The 20,061-nt window shown below is 40.1% G+C and overlaps 1 protein-coding gene across 4 annotated transcripts in view; it reads right to left on the bottom strand.

The window, feature by feature from the left end:
- The window catches only part of TUBGCP4 (tubulin gamma complex component 4), a 48,921-nt gene that overhangs the window by 25,776 nt on the left and 3,084 nt on the right, over nucleotides 1-20,061 (bottom strand). For 3 of the 4 annotated variants that reach the window (XM_033851586.2, XM_073800859.1, XM_019935402.3), the window contains exons 2-9: nucleotides 13,076-13,204; nucleotides 10,063-10,185; nucleotides 9,622-9,675; nucleotides 9,124-9,180; nucleotides 6,246-6,325; nucleotides 4,627-4,828; nucleotides 1,774-1,939; nucleotides 1,411-1,535 (exon numbers count right to left, since the gene is read on the bottom strand). In XM_033851586.2, the coding sequence (XP_033707477.1) occupies nucleotides 1,411-1,535; nucleotides 1,774-1,939; nucleotides 4,627-4,828; nucleotides 6,246-6,325; nucleotides 9,124-9,180; nucleotides 9,622-9,675; nucleotides 10,063-10,185; nucleotides 13,076-13,204 (936 nt within the window). The remainder of the gene's footprint in view (nucleotides 1-1,410; nucleotides 1,536-1,773; nucleotides 1,940-4,626; nucleotides 4,829-6,245; nucleotides 6,326-9,123; nucleotides 9,181-9,621; nucleotides 9,676-10,062; nucleotides 10,186-13,075; nucleotides 13,205-20,061) is intronic. The other variant, XM_033851588.2, reaches the window with a different exon arrangement.

Genomic DNA, 20,061 nt, shown 5'->3' with positions numbered 1-20,061 from the left:
AGTATTAGCTTCCAAGAGTCTGAGCTTCAATTCTTTGTCTATCATTTTTACAAACTGGAAATATAATTTTGAGCAACATATGCGTTTCAAAATTTCCCAAGGAAACAATTTTGAAATTCTATGTTATTCATTTAATAAAATTTTACTTTCCTCCATTAACTATATTTCCTAAAGAGTTACCACAAAAATGATAACAGAAGAGAAATCAAGTCAGTAAGATGAAAGGGAGTGAAGGCACCAGTCCCCTAGACAACAGCTGCCTTGGCTATAGATGGAGAGGCAGTGTCTTGAAAGTCTGAATGGACAGAAATATGTATTCTGGGTAGTTTAGATATTTACTTTCCCATAAGGAATCAAATCAAGTGATACTTCAAGGTCACCTCAAGATCTAATATTCTATGTCTACATCACAGCTCTGTCTTCAGTGCCTTGGAATTTTTGAGATAGTGACCAGAAAAGGAAATCATATTCATGATAGATTACTGTGCTTCCAACATGAGTATATCTGACACTAATCTTAGCAATTTTAGACACTGACCCTAGTGCCCCTGTGCTTCAAAATCACCTGCAGAGGTTTGTTGATTGGCTGGTGTAAATACAAGTACCTACCAGTACTGACTCCCTCCTGACCTATGAGTCAGAAACTCTGGAGGTAAGGATTTGGTGCAAGTGCATGTTTTCAGATTTCCCCACGTTGTTCTATGCATAGCCAGAGTTGAAAACCACTAATAAGTTAACACAACTAACAAAAGATCTCATTTCACATTATCACACACCTGTGCATCAAATCTTATTATACGCCACAGAACATATGCCCATTTGAAAAATTACTGGTCACAATTTAAGTTGGTGGATGAAGCACAATTCACTTAAAAACACTGAACTAGGAGTCAAAGACTTGTTTCTGAGCCCACCTTTGTTACTCACTATGTGACATCAGAGAAGTTAGCTTTCTGAGAATTATTTTCATTTATAAGAATGGAAAAATGTTACTTGTTCTGCCTTCCTAAAATTATCATATCCATAAATTAAGGGATATATAATAAAGCCATTCTAAAATATAAGTAAGGCACTAAATTTAGTCAGAATCAGTTGATTTCCTGAAGTCATTGCCAACTATACAGACAGACTCAAAATGCTGACAGTCTGAAATGAAACCAAGACCTCCCTTTATTCAACTAATTAACTAACTAGCTAACAATCAAACTCCTGTCAGGTGGGAAAAGGCTAAGGCAGTTCTATTATTAAAAACAGAGAGAATGCTTTTATTTTCTACTTCCTGCCCTTCAACTCTCTCAATTCCCTCCAAGCTAAGTTCTAATCACATGAAGAAGAAACAAAAGTCAAGTACTCAATTTTGGGGGAACTAACCTATTTTCTTCCGAAGAAAATATACTAAGAAAGACAAACCTCGGCCACAGTACTACGTATACGATCCACCACCTGCTCGAAGTCCACCAGGCTGAAGAGGGGTTGCTGCTTGAGACGATGCAGCTCTGCAGCAAAAGTGTCCTCCTGGTTTTTCAAAATGGATCCTGCAAAACAGGAAGGCACTGTCAAAGGAAGACAGGGAACCTGCGCAGGCAAGGGTTTCTCATCCCAGTGCCACAGCTATTTCACCTGCCTCTCAGGTAAGCATGTCACTCACAGCTGTGCTGAAATCTCAGAACATAAAGGTCAGTAACCACCCACCCTGCCCAGGCAGACTTTGGGGCCACACAGCATCAAATAAGCCTTTGAGGATGGGGTACAGTTGGGCAAGGAGATTCCTACCTTTCCTAGTCAGGTTTACATTTTGATTCTCGAACATCTGGACAGATTCTCCAACAAACAGGATTTTTTCAGCAACCCTCACTGGAATGTAGGACGGCAGAATCTCCACTCGCAGAGAAAATTGCTTTAGAGATGGTGCCAGCATGTTCTCTTCTTCTATCAGGCGCTGGTCAAAGAAATAATCCGTATCAGAGATGACGTAGGAAGTGAGAAAGGGAAAGCAAGGAAACATCCGGCAGGTCTCCCAACCCGTGATTTACATTTTCTAGAAGCAGGGACTTTAAATATGAAGTTGCATAATTGTTACATTACTGGTGCTAGAGAAATGTATTCCATTTTTAGGCAGCAAGATAGCATGGTGGAAATAGCAGTGGTTTTATTAACATTAGGATTTTAGCCCTCTGCCTTGGCTACTGTGTAAAAACTTGTGCAGGGGCTTCTCTGGTGGCGCAGTGGTTGAGAGTCCACCTGCCGATGCAGGGGACACGGGTTCATGCTCCGGTCTGGGAAGATCCCACGTGCCGCGGAGCGCCTGGGCCCGTGAGCCATGGCCGCTGAGCCTGCGAGTCTGGAGCCTGTGCTCCGCAACAGGAGAGGCCACAGCAGTGAGAGGCCCGCGTACCGCAAAAAACAAACAAACAAACAAAACTTGTGCAGTAGGTCTGGAACCCAGTCTCCTTACTTGTACCATGGAATAATTGATCTTTGTTTTTTTCCAGATCTACATGTCTACGATTTATTATCTTGTGCATATGCCTGCTCTGCCCAGCTCTTTACACAAGCCTGACTCATTTAGCCAAGTGGTTCTTAAAGCCTGGCTCCTGGACCAGCACCATTGGCCTCACTTGGGAGCTTGTTAGAAATGCAAATTTTCAAGCCCCTCCCCAGATTTACAGAAAACCTGGGGGGTAGGCCCAGCAGTCCGTGTTTTAACTAGCTCTCCAGGTGATTCTGAGGCACTCTCCAGTTTGAGAACCACTGATCTAGCCCACTCACCACCACTTTCACTCAGGCCCCTTCTGTTCCCTGACTTGCTTTTGAGTTGACCCTTATCCAGCTCCAACTGGAACTTTAGGCTCCATACTCCTAACTTTGATCTCTGCTATTCACCCTTTTAGTTTTGGGCTTGGGTGCTGGTGTGCCTCGGGGCACTATCCTAGACTCTCTTCTCCTCTGGCTCTCAACACTCTTCCTAGACAATCACATCTTCTTCTAAGGCTGAAATGATCATCATAAGAGATATTTTTAATCTTTCTGCATCACAGGACTCTGCAATTATAAAAGCTACGGACCTTCCAGAAAAATATATAACCGTACACTTCACAGACCCTCTGATGCCACTCGTGAACCCCAAATTAAAAACTTCTGTATGCCGATGACTCCTAAGACTTTAAACTAGATTACTCTCATGAGCTCTAGGCTCAGCCCACTGGTCATTTCCTACAAGTACCTCAAACTCAATGTGTCCAAAGTTAGGCCCATCTTCTTTCCCCTGACACCAGCAATCTATGTTCCTTATCATCACCACTCGCCCACTACTACAGGCAGAGACTTGGGTATCATCCTTGATTCTTTCCTCTGGACCCACAGCCAATCAATCACCACGACCTACCTGTTCCAGCTCCTTAATATCTCTCAAGCCTCTTTATTCTTCACCATATTTACTGTTCCCACCCTTGGTGTAGGCCACCATTATTTTTCAGCTAATGTCCCCAACATTCTCCTAACTGAACTACCTGCTGTTAATCTTAATTTTTAAAAAAACGATTCCCCACACAGTTTCTAGAGTGATCTATCATAAAGTCTGATCTAACATACAGAGGTAGGTTAACCTCTTGCCTAAAATTCTTCGGTTCCCAGCTCTCTTCAGGCTCAAGTCTAAATTCCTTCCCATTGTTTACAAGGGCTTTCATGATCTTACCTCTGCTCATCTCAAAAGCTTCATTGACTGCCACTTCCCACACCCGCCCCCCGACTGTCCCTTACACTCTACATCTCAGCCTTTATTTACTTGACTCTCTCAATTGAATCACTAATGGTTCCCCAAATGAGCCATGTCCTTCATGGCCTCTGTATACTTTACACAGTCCTTTCCTATGCTTGGAATTTTTTTTTTTCTTTTTGACCGTGCAGCATGTGGGATCTTAGTTCCCCGACCAGGGATCAAACCCGCACCCCCTGCAGTGGAAGCTTGGAGTTTTAACCACTGGACCGTGAGGGAAGTCCTCCTCCCAAACTCTTTGCAATTTAGACATACATTCCACTGAAAAGCCTTCTCTAGTTACTCTAAGACCATGTTCCCAGGATACCCATACTTACTCTTTCCAGAGCACTTAGTACACGGTAATATATCTTCCACTAAACTATAAGCTCTTTAAGGACAGGGACTACTACATTTTATTTGTTTATGCAGTTGTGGCATGTGGAACAGTACCTGGCATGTAACAGGCATTCAATAAAATGTTGTAACAGGATAAATGAATGGATGAATGGATAAGAACAATACAGGACTTTGGGGAGTCTAATCAAAACTCTAAACTGCATGTAAAAGCTCTGGGTACCTACAAGACTACCTGAAGAGACAAGACTTACTCTCTTAAACGCGTATACCAGGAAGAGGGGAAACAAAAGGAATCTCACAAATATATTTTCTATTTTATAGTCTCACATTGTTAGGCATTAAGTATTAAGCTAAGATAAAGCCAAGTGTTTACATCTAAAGAATTTATGGAAGGTACCCAGGCTATGATGAGCTGGGGGCTGGGGGCAGGGGCAAGTCACCAAAAGGTCATCTAGCTGTAGACTTTTCCAACTCCTGGCAGGAGCAGGTTAGGCTTCTGGTTGGGCTCTCACCAAGTCCTGGAGTTCTCTCAGTTGTTTTCCTGTCAGTCCCCCAATGCCCAGATCCTCCTCATCCTCTTCTGGTTGGGCACTGACATTACCAGAAGATGGACCCTGTTTGATAAAGAACTCTTCGTGCTGGTCCAAGAGGAGTCCATGTAGCATCCAGGCTGAGAGCTGCTTATACATGACCCCGTGACACACGGCCAGGATTCTGAGTGGAGAGGAAAGCAAGAGCCTTAGAAGTCCACTAAGAGGACACTAAACCCATGCTTTAAACTGCTACAGGATAAACAGAGGCCTGAGGGTTTGGTCAGCAGAAGGGAAATGACCAATTAAGCTAAAAATAATTGTGCTATTTTAACTTAAATGTCTGCGGATGAACTAAGTGGTTAAATTTCCAAACTTGTAGCCAGTGTACTAAAGTCTGAAATGTTCAGTAAATGTTCTGATAGTCTTTTAGAAGAAGCACATTTTTTTTCCTCTTTTTGAGTAAAGTAAGTTTCAAAATGGATGATTCCTTTTAAAATTAAATGGACTTACAGGAGTCTCTTTTTGGCTAACACAGTATTAAATTAGTTTTTATTTTTGTTGGAATCACATAAGGAAAGTAGATTCAGTATGTGAGAAGCTGATATACCTGAAAAAGTATTATCCAACAAAATCCAGAGACTGAAACAAAATGCAGAAAGGTTGCTGGAGAATGGGATAGATTCACATGGTCTCAAGGGATCACATCTCAGGTAACATATTAATGACAAAAGGGAAAACGTCCCTCTAAAACAGAGTGATCTGGTGGAAAACACCTAAACCAAGTGATGAAACTTAACACCAGTAATGGGACAAACTTACTTTTTGTGCTTTCTGATATGCTGTAACAGGAAATAATATGACCTATGTAGTATTCTTGCCAAAAATGTTCAACCTGAATCTAATCATGAGGAAATAATCAGAAAAATCCAGATTGTGGAACATTCTACAGGCAGTCTTTGATCATACTCCACATTTAATACAGTTGTAATCATAAAATTTTGTATCCTTTTTTTCAGATAGTATTATAAAAATATTTTTACATGTTGTTATAGTATTTGTAATTTTAATTGCATTATAGTCTATCAAGTGAATATATCTTTAATCAGCTTTCTTCTGCTGCTGGTAATTTTCTAATTTTTTTTTTAATTTCTTAATATAGTAGACAACATTGCAGTGAGTAATGATTGTGCATATGGTTATTTTCTTCTTTTGAATAATTTTGTTAGGATAAAATTTTTAAGAGTGGCATTATAAGATTATAAAGCTACTCAAAATACACATGTTTAGACATAGCTAAGCATAATCCAGCACATGTAGTGGAAATTCTCCAAGGATAATGAGATCCAAAAATGAAAAAGGACTGCCTCAAGGTCATCTAGAGCCTTGCTTCGATACTCAACACTTTATTAAAACCCCCTTTTTGCAATTTCTGAGCCACCGTAAGGATTACATGGGCTCCTCTGCTCATGGGGCTTTTCCATCCTGGTCATAACTTTCCCCAGAAGGAAACCTGAGATGACCTGAAAATAAAACTTGTGCAAAATCAAGTCACCTGACCACCCACTCCGCCTCCCAACCCCAATGAAGCCGTGACTTACTTTTCTAGTGCACTGCGAACAGGAGGCAAACCTCCACAGCTGTGTTTGTACACTGTTTCCAGGATTTGACAACCATGAATCTGTGGAAAATACAGCCTTGTCAAGCTGAATTCCATTTTAATAGTTCATGTAGCACAATCTCATATTCTATATTCAATCCAGAGGGCACAATCTGCAGAGAATGGGGATAAACTTTCTCATAAGATTTTTGTATAGTTCTGATTCTGACTCCAATGCCAATGTGTGGGGGGTTTCCCCACACTACCAAGCAATCCTCTGACACCAGCTTGGGTGTCCTACAATCCAACTCAATTCTGATACTATGCACCCAGAGATAGCATCAGATTCCACAGGTTAAGGGCTCAGTCCCACAAGACTGCCCTCCATTTCCGACGCCAATCACAAGTTCAGGTTGTTCCCTGTGCTTCCAACTGGTTGATTAATAGATCAGAGGTTCCCCCTCCCTGGATTCCACTAATTTGCTAGAGCAGCTCACAGAACTCAGGAAACCCACTTATTCACTAGATTACCTATTTATTATGAAGGATACTAAAGGGTACGAGTCAACACCCAGATGAAAAGGATACACAGGGCGAGGTCCCGAACAAAGGAGCTTCTGCCCGGCATCGTGGCACATAGAGGCACTCTGGCTCACCAATCTGGAAGCTCTCCAAACCCCATCCTTTTTGGTTTTTATGGAGCCTTCATTACACAGGCAGGATTAATTAAATCACTGGCCATTGGTGATTGAACTCAATTTCTAGCTCTCTGCCCTGCTCTCTGCCCTCCTCTCTCCCCAGAGGTCAGGTGGGAATGGTGGGACTGAAAGTTCCAACCCTCCGATCACGTGGGTGTTTCCCCTGGCAACCAGCCCCATATTAAGTGCTTTCCCAAAATCACCTCATTAACAAACTCAGGTGTGGTAGAAAGGGGTTTGTTATGAATATCAAGTCACCTTTATTGCTCTTATTACTTAGTAAATTCTGAGTTTTAGAAGCTCTGTGCCAGAAACGGGACGAAGACCAAATCTATATTTCTTATTATAAATCACAACATCACAATAGTTGTTGTCGAAGTATGGACCCTCCACCTCCCTGCCCCTCCCCATCCCACCCCATCCCCCAGCAGCATCTGCATCACCTGGAAACTTGTAAGGAATGCAAATTCTTGGGCCTCACTCCAGACCTACTGAATCAGAATCTCTGGGGTAGGGCCCAGCGATCTGGTTTTAACAATCTGCTCCAGGTGATTCTAAGGCACAATGAAGTGAGAACTACTGCACTAAGGAAAAACCAGAATCATTTAGAGTTGAAATTCCAAGAAAAGAGGTAAAGAAAGCTCTTACTTCAGATTAAGGCCTAATCCAGACTACTTACAAGGTATACACTTTTCTAAAAATCTGCTTCCTCTTTCAGTGTCCTTTTGCCTCTGCTTTTTTTTTTTAACTGCTTTATTGAGGTATAAGTTATATACAATAAATTCACCTATTTTAAGGGTACTTTCAACAACTTTTAGTAAATTTACAGCATTGTGCAACCATCACCGTAATCCAGTTTTATAACATTTCCATCACTCTAAAAGGATCCCCTTTGCCTGTTCGCACTCCCCCATTCTCACCCACAACCTCATTTTTTAGAGCCTTAGCACTCAGCTTCCTACAACCTCCTCAGCAGGAAGGAAGGTTCACCCATCTGCAATCCCTCTACTCATTTTCCACTCTCCTTCCTTTGGCCAACAGAAGCTCAAAGTCAACTGAGATGTGCCGGCATGTATGGACCCTTACACTAACCCCACTTACCTAGAAGTTCCCCTCCAATTTTGGGAGATGGTTTAGTAGAGTGGTTAAAAGCATAGTCTTTGGAGTCAGACAGCCCTGGGTTTACATCCTAGTTGTACCATTTACTACCATCTGTGTGACCCTAAGCACATTCCTTAACCTATTTGATTTTTTAGAGGATTGACTGTGATAATGTATGTAAAGCATTTAGCAGAGTGCCTGGTATGCAACAAGTGCACAATAAAAGCTCGATGTTATTTGATGAGGGCCATCAGCTTTGCAGGGTCAAACAGCACCTCCCCTGCTGGCTCTGCTAGCACAGAATGAATGCAGCCGAGGGTAAGTTTCTTATACAGCAAAAAAATGAAGTAGCAACCTGGCAAACTGACTAGTTAACTAGTTATATTCAAATGAACACTCTTAATAAGCTAAGGCACAAATATAACAGCTTAAGAACATGAATGAACTAAACATATTTAATCCATCTGTCCTTTTTGATCCAATTATGAACCAGCAGATACTTCTTCTAATGTAAAATCTCAAAGCATCTCAGAATTATTAATTCTACCCAGAAAAGACATTCTCTGGACACTGGAGACCCTAACTTTTCAATGCATATAATAAAAACTTGTGATAAGGATAGGCATATTTAACTAATAAAATAAACAGCTGGGTTTCACCCAATGATTTAAGAATTCTCAGAAAACTGCCAGTACCCTAACGATAAACCTACTACCTTCTTTCTTTCTAAGGATTAACTTTCTGCTTCTCTTCAAGATCCATATCCAACAGTTCTGAATCCTTAGTGTAAAATGCTCTCACCTCCAAGTATCTGTAGCATTGTTCTCTTACCCAGCAGCATTCTTGGGTATATGTATTATCATTTCCCCCACCTTCTGGACCAGGAGGTGCTTAAGGGCAGGGTCCTAACTTATTTTTGCATTCCTGATACTTAGCATGATACTCAAGCAGATATCACTGAATGAATAAATAATAAAAACTTCTGAAAACTAGGCTCTTCAAAAAAGAATGTAAAGGAAAATTAATTACGAATATTTCCTTGGTGCTTACCAGAGCAAAAGGAAAAAGGAAAATTCTCACCTTTTGACTTTTAATTTGTTCTACTACAACCATCACAGAGGGGAAAAGGAGCTGGAACTGCAAAGGAGAGAATAATTAGGATGGTATATAATCAAATACAAGGAAAAAAAATTAACTCAGGAAATGCCTTTGTTTTTAAATAGTCCCACTTAACATAAAGATGGCAATACCACAGAACAGCCAAGATCCAGTATCCTAAGGCAATTTGCTACAGGGGTTGGCTGCAGATAGAAAGAGAATGGCAGACAGAAGCAGTTTCTATGTTTGAGGCTAGCATAATTGCTAATACTGAGGCCAGTCTAGAGCATTAACATCACACAGTAAGTTTTCACTAAATTTGGAACTTTTCAAACAGTTCTGATCTAGGAAAGCACACAAAATATCAAATGCCGAGCTCTGAATCCAGAAGGAAAAAAGTTCTCAAAAATAATATTTTAAGTTAGATTATTCTAATGATATCAACAGATTCCAAAGCATTTTGTTATCTGGGCATCATACCTGATCTAAGGAGTAATTGACATGTGATATGGAGAGATGGGGGTCAGCCAGGAACTGCAACAAAAAAACACTCTGATTATGGCTCCATATAAAATATCTTGAATCTATTTCTTCTATGAAAACCGGAAGCGAATGTGAGAGTAGGCTTAGGGTTCATTTTAGGGTATTGAGAATTGATCATTTATAGAAGATTATTAATGTTGATTTTCAGGTGATAACAAAACCAAAGCTAGGGCTCTTCTAAACTCACTCAGGAACCTTTGCCGTGATCCACTTGCCACTTTGATCATGGCTTGGGCAATCACAGAGAGCACACTTACCCTCCAGCCACGCAGAAAATAGCTCATTCTTAACCACCTGACCGTATCAAAGGGCATTACAAATCAGGAACATGTCCTCATCTGCTGTCCCAGAGGTGTTCCTTCCCGTATTTCTTCTCACCTCTTGTTCCAAATCAAGCAGTGCTTGGCGATAAGGCTGCAAAACTGAATCCAGCCCCGTGCAGAAGGCCCTTAGGTAGATTCCATGTGACCCACCTTGGCCCTGCTGAGATGGATGGTGATCCTGAAATCAAACAAAGAGAAGTCAACTTTTCAGCTCAGACCCTGAAACCCAAGGAAGACATTATCCTTTATTAATGGCATTTTTTTGTTTAAATAATTCCCTATCAAAGCAGTGCTTCAATGAGAGGAATACCTGACTGAAGAGACCTTTTAAGATGTGATAATATTTTCATTTTCCAAGTGGCTCAGATGTTACAAACAACCAGGTATTACTCCATACTGTCACTAGAGGTTTTCCAACAACTCAATTCTAACCTTATAACTTCTAGCTCAAATCCCTTTGGTGGTTTCCCCTTGCCCCAGAATAATATCTAAACTCCTCTACATGGTATACAACTTCTGGCCCTTACTCTCTCTCTAAAATTATCTTTAACTGCTTCCAACTTCACATCTTCATTTACAAATTACTCAGCAGTTCCCTGAATGTGCCTTGTTTCTCTCTCTCACCCCTGTGAATGAGTGTAGTCTGCTTGTAACTCGTGTTTGTGACAAATACCTACTCTTCCTGCAGGACCCAACTCCAGCATCTCTTCCCTGAAAAGCCCTTTCTAACTCTCCCTAGGGAATTAATAGCTCCCCTTTGTTGCTTTCATAGCATCCCTGTTTAGTGCTGGAACTGAACTTTTGTTTATCTGTCCCCTCACTAGACCAAGAGCTTCATGAAGCAAGGGCCCACACTTTGTTCATCTTTGCATTTCATTTCCTAGCACAGTTCTTTGAACAGATGGTAACTATTTACTGAATAAATAAAATGACCTCAGTCCTCCTTCTAACAACCCTTCTCCTGCCTAGATGGCAATTCATCAAAAACACGAACCTGATAGCCAACGTGGGGAGTTAGAAGACACTCACCAAGAGGCTATTAACAAATATGGTTTGTCTTTCCAGAAAGCTGCAGTTTCTTTGTAAAAGCATTCTTTTTCTACACGGGGGAATTGCAGTTAACAGTTGACTAGAGGCCATGATGACTAGCCTTTCTGGCTATGTACTGATTTGCATGATCAGGCTCTGGTGGTGGTAGATACCATAGCAGAATTCAGCAACAAATGTGGTAGGAAGCTTGGGCTCAGAGGTTATAAGGCACACTGTAGCCAGAGGATGCTGCAGAGGATACTAGTAGTTCCTGGAGATAAATGTTCCCAGCTATAATAAGAATAGCACAGGCATAGGGTGAAATAGACCAGATTGGCTTACAACCAGGTGATTTTGTTTTGGTTGTGTCATTCCAGAGAGCTGAATGTCTTCATTTATCACAAAACGAAAGAAAAAATGAGACTGCTTTTACTTTTCAAAAAAGAAAAAGGTACTACAAATATCTTTAGAATTTGGGAAAGTAGGAATTCACATATAAGATCCACATAGTCACACGAATATAGGACAGGTTTGGTTTTTTTTAAGTGTTATACAAACACTTAAAGAGCCCTTTTCATCTATATTAATATGTACACAGGTTCCAACTTTGATCATTGTGTTCTCATTATGACTTCATAGCAAACTGGCACTGATTAGGTTTTTTTAAATATAAATTTATTTATTTATTTTTGGCTGCGTTGGGTCTTGCTGCATGCGGGCTTTCTCTAGTTGCGGCAAGCAGGGGCTACTCTTCGTTGCAGTGCACGGGCTTCTCATTGCGGTGGTTTCTCTTGCTGTGGAGCATGGGCTCTAGGCACGCAGGCTTCAGTAGTTCTGGCACATGGGCTCAGTAGTTGTGGCTCGCGGGCTCTAGAGCGCAGGTTTAGCAGTTGTGGCTCACGGGCTCTGTGGCATGTGGGATCTTCCTGGACCAGGGCTCAAACTCATGTCCCCTGCCTTGGCAGGCGGATTCTTAACCACTGCACCACCAGGGAAGTCCCTGGCATTGATTAGATTTTAAATTCTTTTCTCTGCAACAAAATCTGTTTGAATCAGAATCCCTGTCCCAGAGATGAAAATATAAGCCATTATTCTCTGACTCCTTTGTCCATAGATTACCACCAAGGGCCTGACAACCAGTTTATATAACAGGGGCCAGGTGGTACTGACTGCATTGTTTCAGAAAACTATCCTTCCTTTTCCTTTCTAGAAGTCTCTGCCTTTCTCTTCAACCTGAATCATTCTTTCCACTGGGAAATAGTCATCATTGAATCAGAGTCACACAATGCATCAATCTTCTTACTTACCACTGACAGAATTGCAGACTGTTAAAAGTAAAAAAGAACTTTAAAATTTCTCTTAAAAAAAAAAATTTGAGTGTCTACTATATGCCAGGCACTTCACATGAATTACCTTGTTTAATCCCCACAACCCTATTAGATAGGTACTATCTATCCCCATTTTATAGGTAAGGAAACTGAGCCTCAGGTTACTGCTGAGCAGTCTATGGCCAGTAAGTGATGGACAGGAAACAAATCTTTGGCCACTACACTATAAAGCACTGACTTCCAATTAATTTATATTAATCAATAATATTTATTAAGTCTTACCACATGCCAAAACCTTCTCCAGTTTAACTCTTATTTACAAATAAGAAAAAGGAAGCCTGAAGATTTTAGTTGCCTGCCTCAATGTAACTACGGTAGTTAGAAGCAAAGTGGCAAAGGAATTTTAAATAATGCTTTGTGTTTTCACCTCTGGGACTGGAACTCTGGTCCAGCTCAAACTGATTTAATTCAGGTCTCTTAAAACTTGGGCAAAGCATACTTTCTCTTACATCCATCTGCCTAAATTGGTCCCCATGTATATTTTCCCCTTGTTTGAGGTACAGTCACCTTGCCTTCACTTGAATAATTCCAGTGATGAGAAATTCATAACTTCTTGACACTTACATCACATGAATTACCAATGGATTCACTGAAAGCTTAACATAGCTCCAGCCCTGGGGAGGTGTACGTTCCCTGAGAATAGGAACCTACCTGCTGCTGCACATGGCCCGTGTACTGTTCAATGAACTCGGTGAAACGAATGTAGTCTGTGCCCAGCCGGCAGAGTCGATTCAGGACACTGGTTTCACTGGGATGGAGAAATGGGAAGTCCTGTGACACCTGCAGGAGAGGAATAATGTTAAAAACGCTGATGCCCGCTACTCATTGCTCACTAGAACGATTGTCTCCCTTTGCAAGATAGCTATTTAAGACTGGTAAGTTCTAGATAACAAAAGTATTTCCAAATCACTACAAAGACGTTGTTCCCCAGTCCCAACTTAGTTATTTATTGAACTAGGCAGTAATGCATGGTAAAGAATTTAAACAGTACAAAATGGTATACATGAAAAATAAGTCAACCTCCACAGAGGCAGCCACTACTACCTGCTTTTTTTTTTAATTTTAGTATAAATATTATATTGGTTTCAGGTGTACAACATAGTGATCCAGTATTTTTACAGATTACAAACCATACTAAGTTATTATAAAAGACTGACTAGGGGCTTCCCTGGTGGCACAGTGGTTAAGAATCTGCCTGCTAATGCAGGGGACACAGGTCCTATCCCTGGTCTGGGAAGATCCCACATGCTGCGGAGCAACTAAGCCCGTGTGCCACAACTACTGAGCCTGTGCCCTAGAGGCCGCGAGCCACAACTACTGAGCCCACGCGCAGCAGCAATGACCCAATGCAGCCCAAAATAAATAAATAAATAAATTTATTTAAAAAAAGGACTGACTATATTCCTGTGCTGTACATTACATGCCCGTGACTTGTTTATTTTGTAACTGGTAGTTTGTACCTCTTAATACCCTTCACCTATTTCATCCCTCCCCCTATCCCTCTCCCTTCTGGCGACCACCATTTGTTCTCTGTATCTATGCATCTGTTTCTGTCTATGCATATGTTTGTCTGTTTGTTTTGTTTTCTAAATTCCACATATAAGTGAAATCATAAAGTATTTGTCTTTCTCTGTCTGACTTATTTCACTAAGCATAATATCCTCCAGGCCCATCCATGTTGTCACAAATGGCAAGATTTCATTCTTTTTCATGGCTAAGTATATTACCTATTCCTTATGGAATCTTCCTGGGATGGTCTATAAGGATATATGGGGTTTTTGATCTGGTTGCAACAAAGTCTCTTAAGCAATATTGCTCACTCTCGGTTCTGCAGATTCCAGAGGTTTCTCAGACATATTCTTAGGATTTACAAATTCTCTATGAAAATTTAAATTTTGTTTTCATTTTGATAAAAATGTAAAATTAACGTAGCATATTATAATCTGTAAAAGCACCTTATAACTGGACATATAATTTAGTGTCCATATTTTCATTTGTATTTTTAATTTAAATCATGGCCAAATGATAGCCTAGTATGGTATGTAAAGATTTCACAGCAGTTCAAGCAGAAAAATAGTAGTGGGAGAATGTATTCATTCAATCAACTAAGAAAAAAGTCATAGCAAAATATACATAAAGTTACCATTTTAGCCATTCAAGTGTACAGTTTAGTGGCATTAAGTGCATTCGCTTTGTTGTGCAACCATCACCACCATCCATCTCCAGAACTTTTTCATCTTCCCAAACTAAAACTCTGTACCTCTTGAATGATGACTCCCCATTGTTCCTTCCCCCACACACCCTGGTAAGTACCCTTCTAATTTCTGTCTCTATGAATTTGACTACTCTACAATATTTATCCGTTTGTGACTGGCTTATTTCACTTAGCATAGTGTCTTCAAGGTTCATCCATGTTGTAGCATGTGTTAGAATGTCTCTCCTTTCTAAGGCTGAATAATATTCCATTGTATGTACATGCCGCATTTTGTTTATTCACTTCATTTGTCTATGGACATCTGAGTTGCTTCTGCCTTTTGGCTATTGTGAATAATGCTGCTATGAACATGGCTTTACAAATATCTATTTGAGTCCCTGCTTTCACTTCTTTTGGGTATATACCCAGGAATAAAACTGCTGGATCATTTGGTAATTCTGTGTTTAATTTTTGGAGGAGTCACCATATTGTTTTCCACAGGGACTGTACCATTTTACATTTCCACCAGCAATGCACAAGGGTTCTAATTTCTCTACAACCTCACCAACACTTGTTATTTCCTGTTTTTTTGGTAATAACCATCCTAAAGGGTATAAAATGATATCTCATTGTGCTTTTTTTTTTTTTTTTTTTTTGCGGTACGCGGGTCTCTCACTGTTGTGGCATTTCCTATTGCGGAGGACAGGCTCCGGACGCGCAGGCTCAGCGACCATGGCTCACGGGCCCAGCTGCTCCGTAGCATGTGAGATCTTCCCGGACCGGGGCACGAACCCATGTCCCCTGCATTGGCAGGCCGACTCTCAACCACTGCGCCACTAGGGAAGCCCCTCTCATTGTGCTTTTGATTTGCATTTCCCTAATGATTAGTGATATTGATCATCTTTTCACTAGTTGCCCATTGTATATCTTCTTTGGAGAATCAACCAACTTTTAGTGACTACGTACTTATCCCAGGCACTGCGCTAACAGTCCAAGATTAAATAGTGAACAAAATCAGACATATTTACTACTCCCAAGGAACTCAGAATATTTCACATTCATATTGTATTTTGTGGAAGCCATCTTTATGTGACAGTAACTGTAGTAATAAATAGGCAAAGAAGAATTTTTCTGTTACTGATTCCACAATAATTTGATTAGGAATCCATTTAATGTAGATTTTAATGACACAATGCTAACCATATCTTCAAGTTAACAACTTAAGAGGTAGCATGACATAGTCCTTAAGAACTTGATCTCTGGAGCCAGACAGCCTAGGTGTGAATCCCTGAGTTGCCTCTTACTTGCTTGAAATCTTAGGCAAGCAATACCCCTCTGTGCCTCAGTTTTCATACCTATAAAGATGATAATTGTGAGGATTAAATAAATTAATACATGTAAATCACATGTGCCAAGCACATAGCAAGTGTTCAATACATGTCAGCAATTTTTTATTATTAGGACAGCTCTACTCAGTTATTAAGTGATACTCCTATTAAAATTGGCATTTGAGGGCTTCCCTGGTGGCGCAGTGGTTGAGAGTCCGCCTGCCGATGCAGGGGACGCGGGTTTGTGCCGCGGAGCGGCTGGGCCCGTGAGCCATGGCCGCTGAGCCTGCGCGTCCGGAGCCTGTGCTCCGCAACGGGAGAAGCCACAACAGTGAGAGGCCCGCGTACAGCAAAAAAAAAAAAAAAAATTGGCATTTGAGCAGTGTTTGTTGGCAGAGTTTTAGAAAAGTTCCAGGTCTGGTTACTCTGAAACAACAAACGATACCTTAAAGTTATTGGTACCATTTGGTACAACCTACTTATATGAACAGGCATTCTCTTCATTAGAGTTACTGAAGTCAAAATAGAAAACAGAGAGCCAGATCTGCAGAAAAGTCATTCTACCATTTAACTCAATGTTGACAATTTAGTTTTAGCAAAACAACAGTATATATTACATTAGATCAGTGGTTCTCAGTGGGGACAATTTTGCCCCCAAGGGACATGGTAATGTCTGAAGATATTTTTGGTTGCACAACTGAGGGGATACCAGTGGCATCTAGCAAGTAGAGGCCATGGATGCTGCTTAACATCCTACAGTGCACAGGACGGCCCCCACATTATCCAGTCCAAAATGTCAGTAGTGCCAATGCTGAGAAGCTGCATTAGATTAACGTCAATTTGAATTGATCAGTTTGATAGTTTTATTTACTTTGTAAAAATAACCGGTTTTACAGTTGTTAAAGAGCAATATGCTTGAGTTTATACTTAGCTTAATGTGTATACATATTCAATATTACAATAAACTTATTTTTATCAACACTGGGCATTCATGACAATTTTTCCCTTTATCGAAATGTGAAAAACACCATTCTGCAAAAAGTATGCAATATTTGCTGATTTTGGTGGAATTTTTTTCTTTCACAAATAGCTTAATACCTACTATGTGGCAGAAACTGTACTAGGTGCTCCTGGTACATCTATGAAGAAGACCACTGTGGTCTTAGCCCCCATGGGCAATCTATGTGAGAGAAAGACTAAACATAGGTAACAACAATAAATAATATGAATTGTGATGTCCTATAAGGGAAATGAACAAGCTGCTGTGATAGAAAATAATGGCATAAGGAGTATACTTAAAGAGGTGGTCAGAGAAGGTTTTTCTGAGAAGTAACTTTAAAGCTGAGAACTTAAGGAGGAAAATATCCGACTGAGACTATTTTATAAGAAAAAAAGGAAGGCAGCTATAGTTCCCATATTCTTTCGTCTCTTTTTACTTCTAACAGTCAGGCACAAACAATTACCTCCTGAATATTTTTCTCCTATATTCCTGGCATTGTGCTAGTTTTACAGAAGAAAAGAAACAATAACAAAAGCAATCTGTTTGATTTATAAGTTTTATAGACCAAGAATGTATATTTTCTGCTCCTCTACAGCCTATACTACCAATTCTCATAGGAACAGGCATGACTTTGTGATCAGACAGAGCTAGATTCAAATCTTGCCTTATCAAGACTAGCCACCATAAAGTTCTCTGAACTTCAGTTTGCTCGTCTGTAAACTGGGGCCAACAATACCTAAGTTACTAAGTTATGGAGATGATTAGATAATATTACTGGAAGCAGGAGTAGAAAAGAGTGGTTGAGATACTGGAGCCAGACAAAACTGGGTTCAAAAGAAACAGAAGCTTTAAATGACACAATAGACCAGATAGATTTAATCGATATTTATAGGACATTCCATCCAAAAACAGCAGATTAGACTTTCTTCTCAAGTGCGCACGGAACATTCTCCAGGATAGATCACATCTTGGGTCACAAATCAAGCCTCAGCAAATTTAAGAAAACTGAAATCATATCAAGCATCCTTTCTGACCACAATGCTATGAGATTAGAAATGAATTACAGAGAAAAAAACGTAAAAAACACAAACACATGGAGGCTAAACAATACGTTAGTAAATAACCAAGAGGTCACTGAAGAAATCAAACAGGAAATCAAAAAATACCTAGAGACAAATGACAATGAAAAAACGACAATCCAAAACCTATGGGATGCAGCAAAAGCAGTTCTAAGAGGGAAGTTCATAGCTATACAAGCCTACCTCAAGAAACAAGAAAAATCTCAAATAAACAATCTAACCTTACACCTAAAAGAAGTAGAGAGGGCTCCCCTGGTGGCGCAGTGGTTGAGCGTCCGCCTGCCGATGCAGGGGACACGGGTTCGTGCCCCGGTCCGGGAAGATCCCACATGCCGCGGAGCGGCTGGGCCCGTGAGCCATGGCTGCTGAGCCTGCGCGTCTGGAGCCTGTGCTCTGCAACGGGAGAGGCCCGCGTACCCCAAAAAAAAAAAAAAAAAAAAAAAAAAAGAACTAGAGAAACAAGAACAAACAAAACCCAAAGTTAGCAGAATGAAAGAAATCATAAAGATCTGAGCAGAAATAAATGAAATAGAAACAAAGAAAACAATAGCAAAGATCAATAAAACTAAAAGCTGGTTCTTTGAGAAGATAAACAAAATTGATAAACCATTAGCCAGACTCATCAAGGAAAAGAGCGAGAGGACTCAAATCAATAAAATTAGAAATGAAAAAGGAGAAGTTACAACAGATGCTGCAGAAATACAAAATACCCTAAGAGACTACTACAAGCAACTGTTTGCCAATAAAGTGGACAAACTGGAAGAAATGGACAAATTCTTAGAAAGGTATAACCTTCCAAGACTGAACAAGGAAGAAATAGAAAATATGAACAGACCAATCATAAGTAATGAAATTGAAACTGTGATTAAAAATCTTCCAACAAACAAAAGTCCAGGACCAGATGGCTTCACAGGTGAATTCTATCAAACATTTAGAGAAGAGCTAACACCCATCCTTCTCAAACTCTTCCAAAAAACTGCAGAGGAAGGAACACTCCCAAACTCATTCTATGAGGCCACCATCACCCTGATACCAAAACCAGACAAAGATACTACAAAAAAAGAAAATTACAAACCAATATCACTGATGAATATAGATGCAAAAATCCTCAACAAAATACTAGCAAACAGAATCCAACAACACATTAAAAGGATCATACACCATGATCAAGGGGGATTTACCCCAGGGATACAAGGATTCTTCAATATACGCAAATCAATCAATGTGATACACCACATTAACAAATTGAAGGAGAAAAACCATATGATCAACTCAATAGATGCAGAGAAAGCTTTCGACAAAATTCAACACCCGTTTATGAAAAAAACTCTCCAGAAAGTGGGCATAGAGGGAACCTACCTCAACATAATAAAGGCCATATATGACAAACCCACAGCAAACATCATTCTCAATGGTGAAAAACTGAAAGCATTTCCTCTAAGATGAGGAATGAGACAAGGATGTCCACTCTCACCACTATTATTCAACATAGTTTTGGAAGTCCTAGCCATGGCAATCAGAGAAGAAAAAGAAATAAGAGGAATACAAATTGGAAAAGAAGTAAAACTGTCACTGTTTGCAGATGACATGATACTATACATGGAGAATCCTAAAGATGCCACCAGAAAACTACTAGAGCTAATCAATGAATTTGGTAGTTTCAGGATACAAAATTAATGCACAGAAATCTCTTGCATTCCTATACACTAATGATGAAAAACCTGAAAGAGAAATTAAGGAAACACTCCCATTTACCATTGCAACAAAAAGAATAAAATACCTAGGAATAAACCTACCTAGGGAGACAAAAGACCTGTATGCAGAAAACTATAAGACACTGATGAAAGAAATTAAAGATGATACAAATAGATGGAGAGATACAGCATGTTCTTGAATTGGAAGAATCTATATTGTGAAAATGACTATACTACCCAAAGCAATCTACATATTCAATGCAATCCCTATGAAATTACCAATGGCATTTTTATGGAACTAGAACAAAAAATTTTAAAAGTTGTATGGAGACACAAAAGACC

This window comes from Tursiops truncatus, chromosome 2, assembly GCF_011762595.2.
Source record: "Tursiops truncatus isolate mTurTru1 chromosome 2, mTurTru1.mat.Y, whole genome shotgun sequence".
NCBI lineage: Eukaryota > Metazoa > Chordata > Mammalia > Artiodactyla > Delphinidae > Tursiops > Tursiops truncatus.
This window is presented reverse-complemented; position numbering and strand designations above follow the sequence as displayed.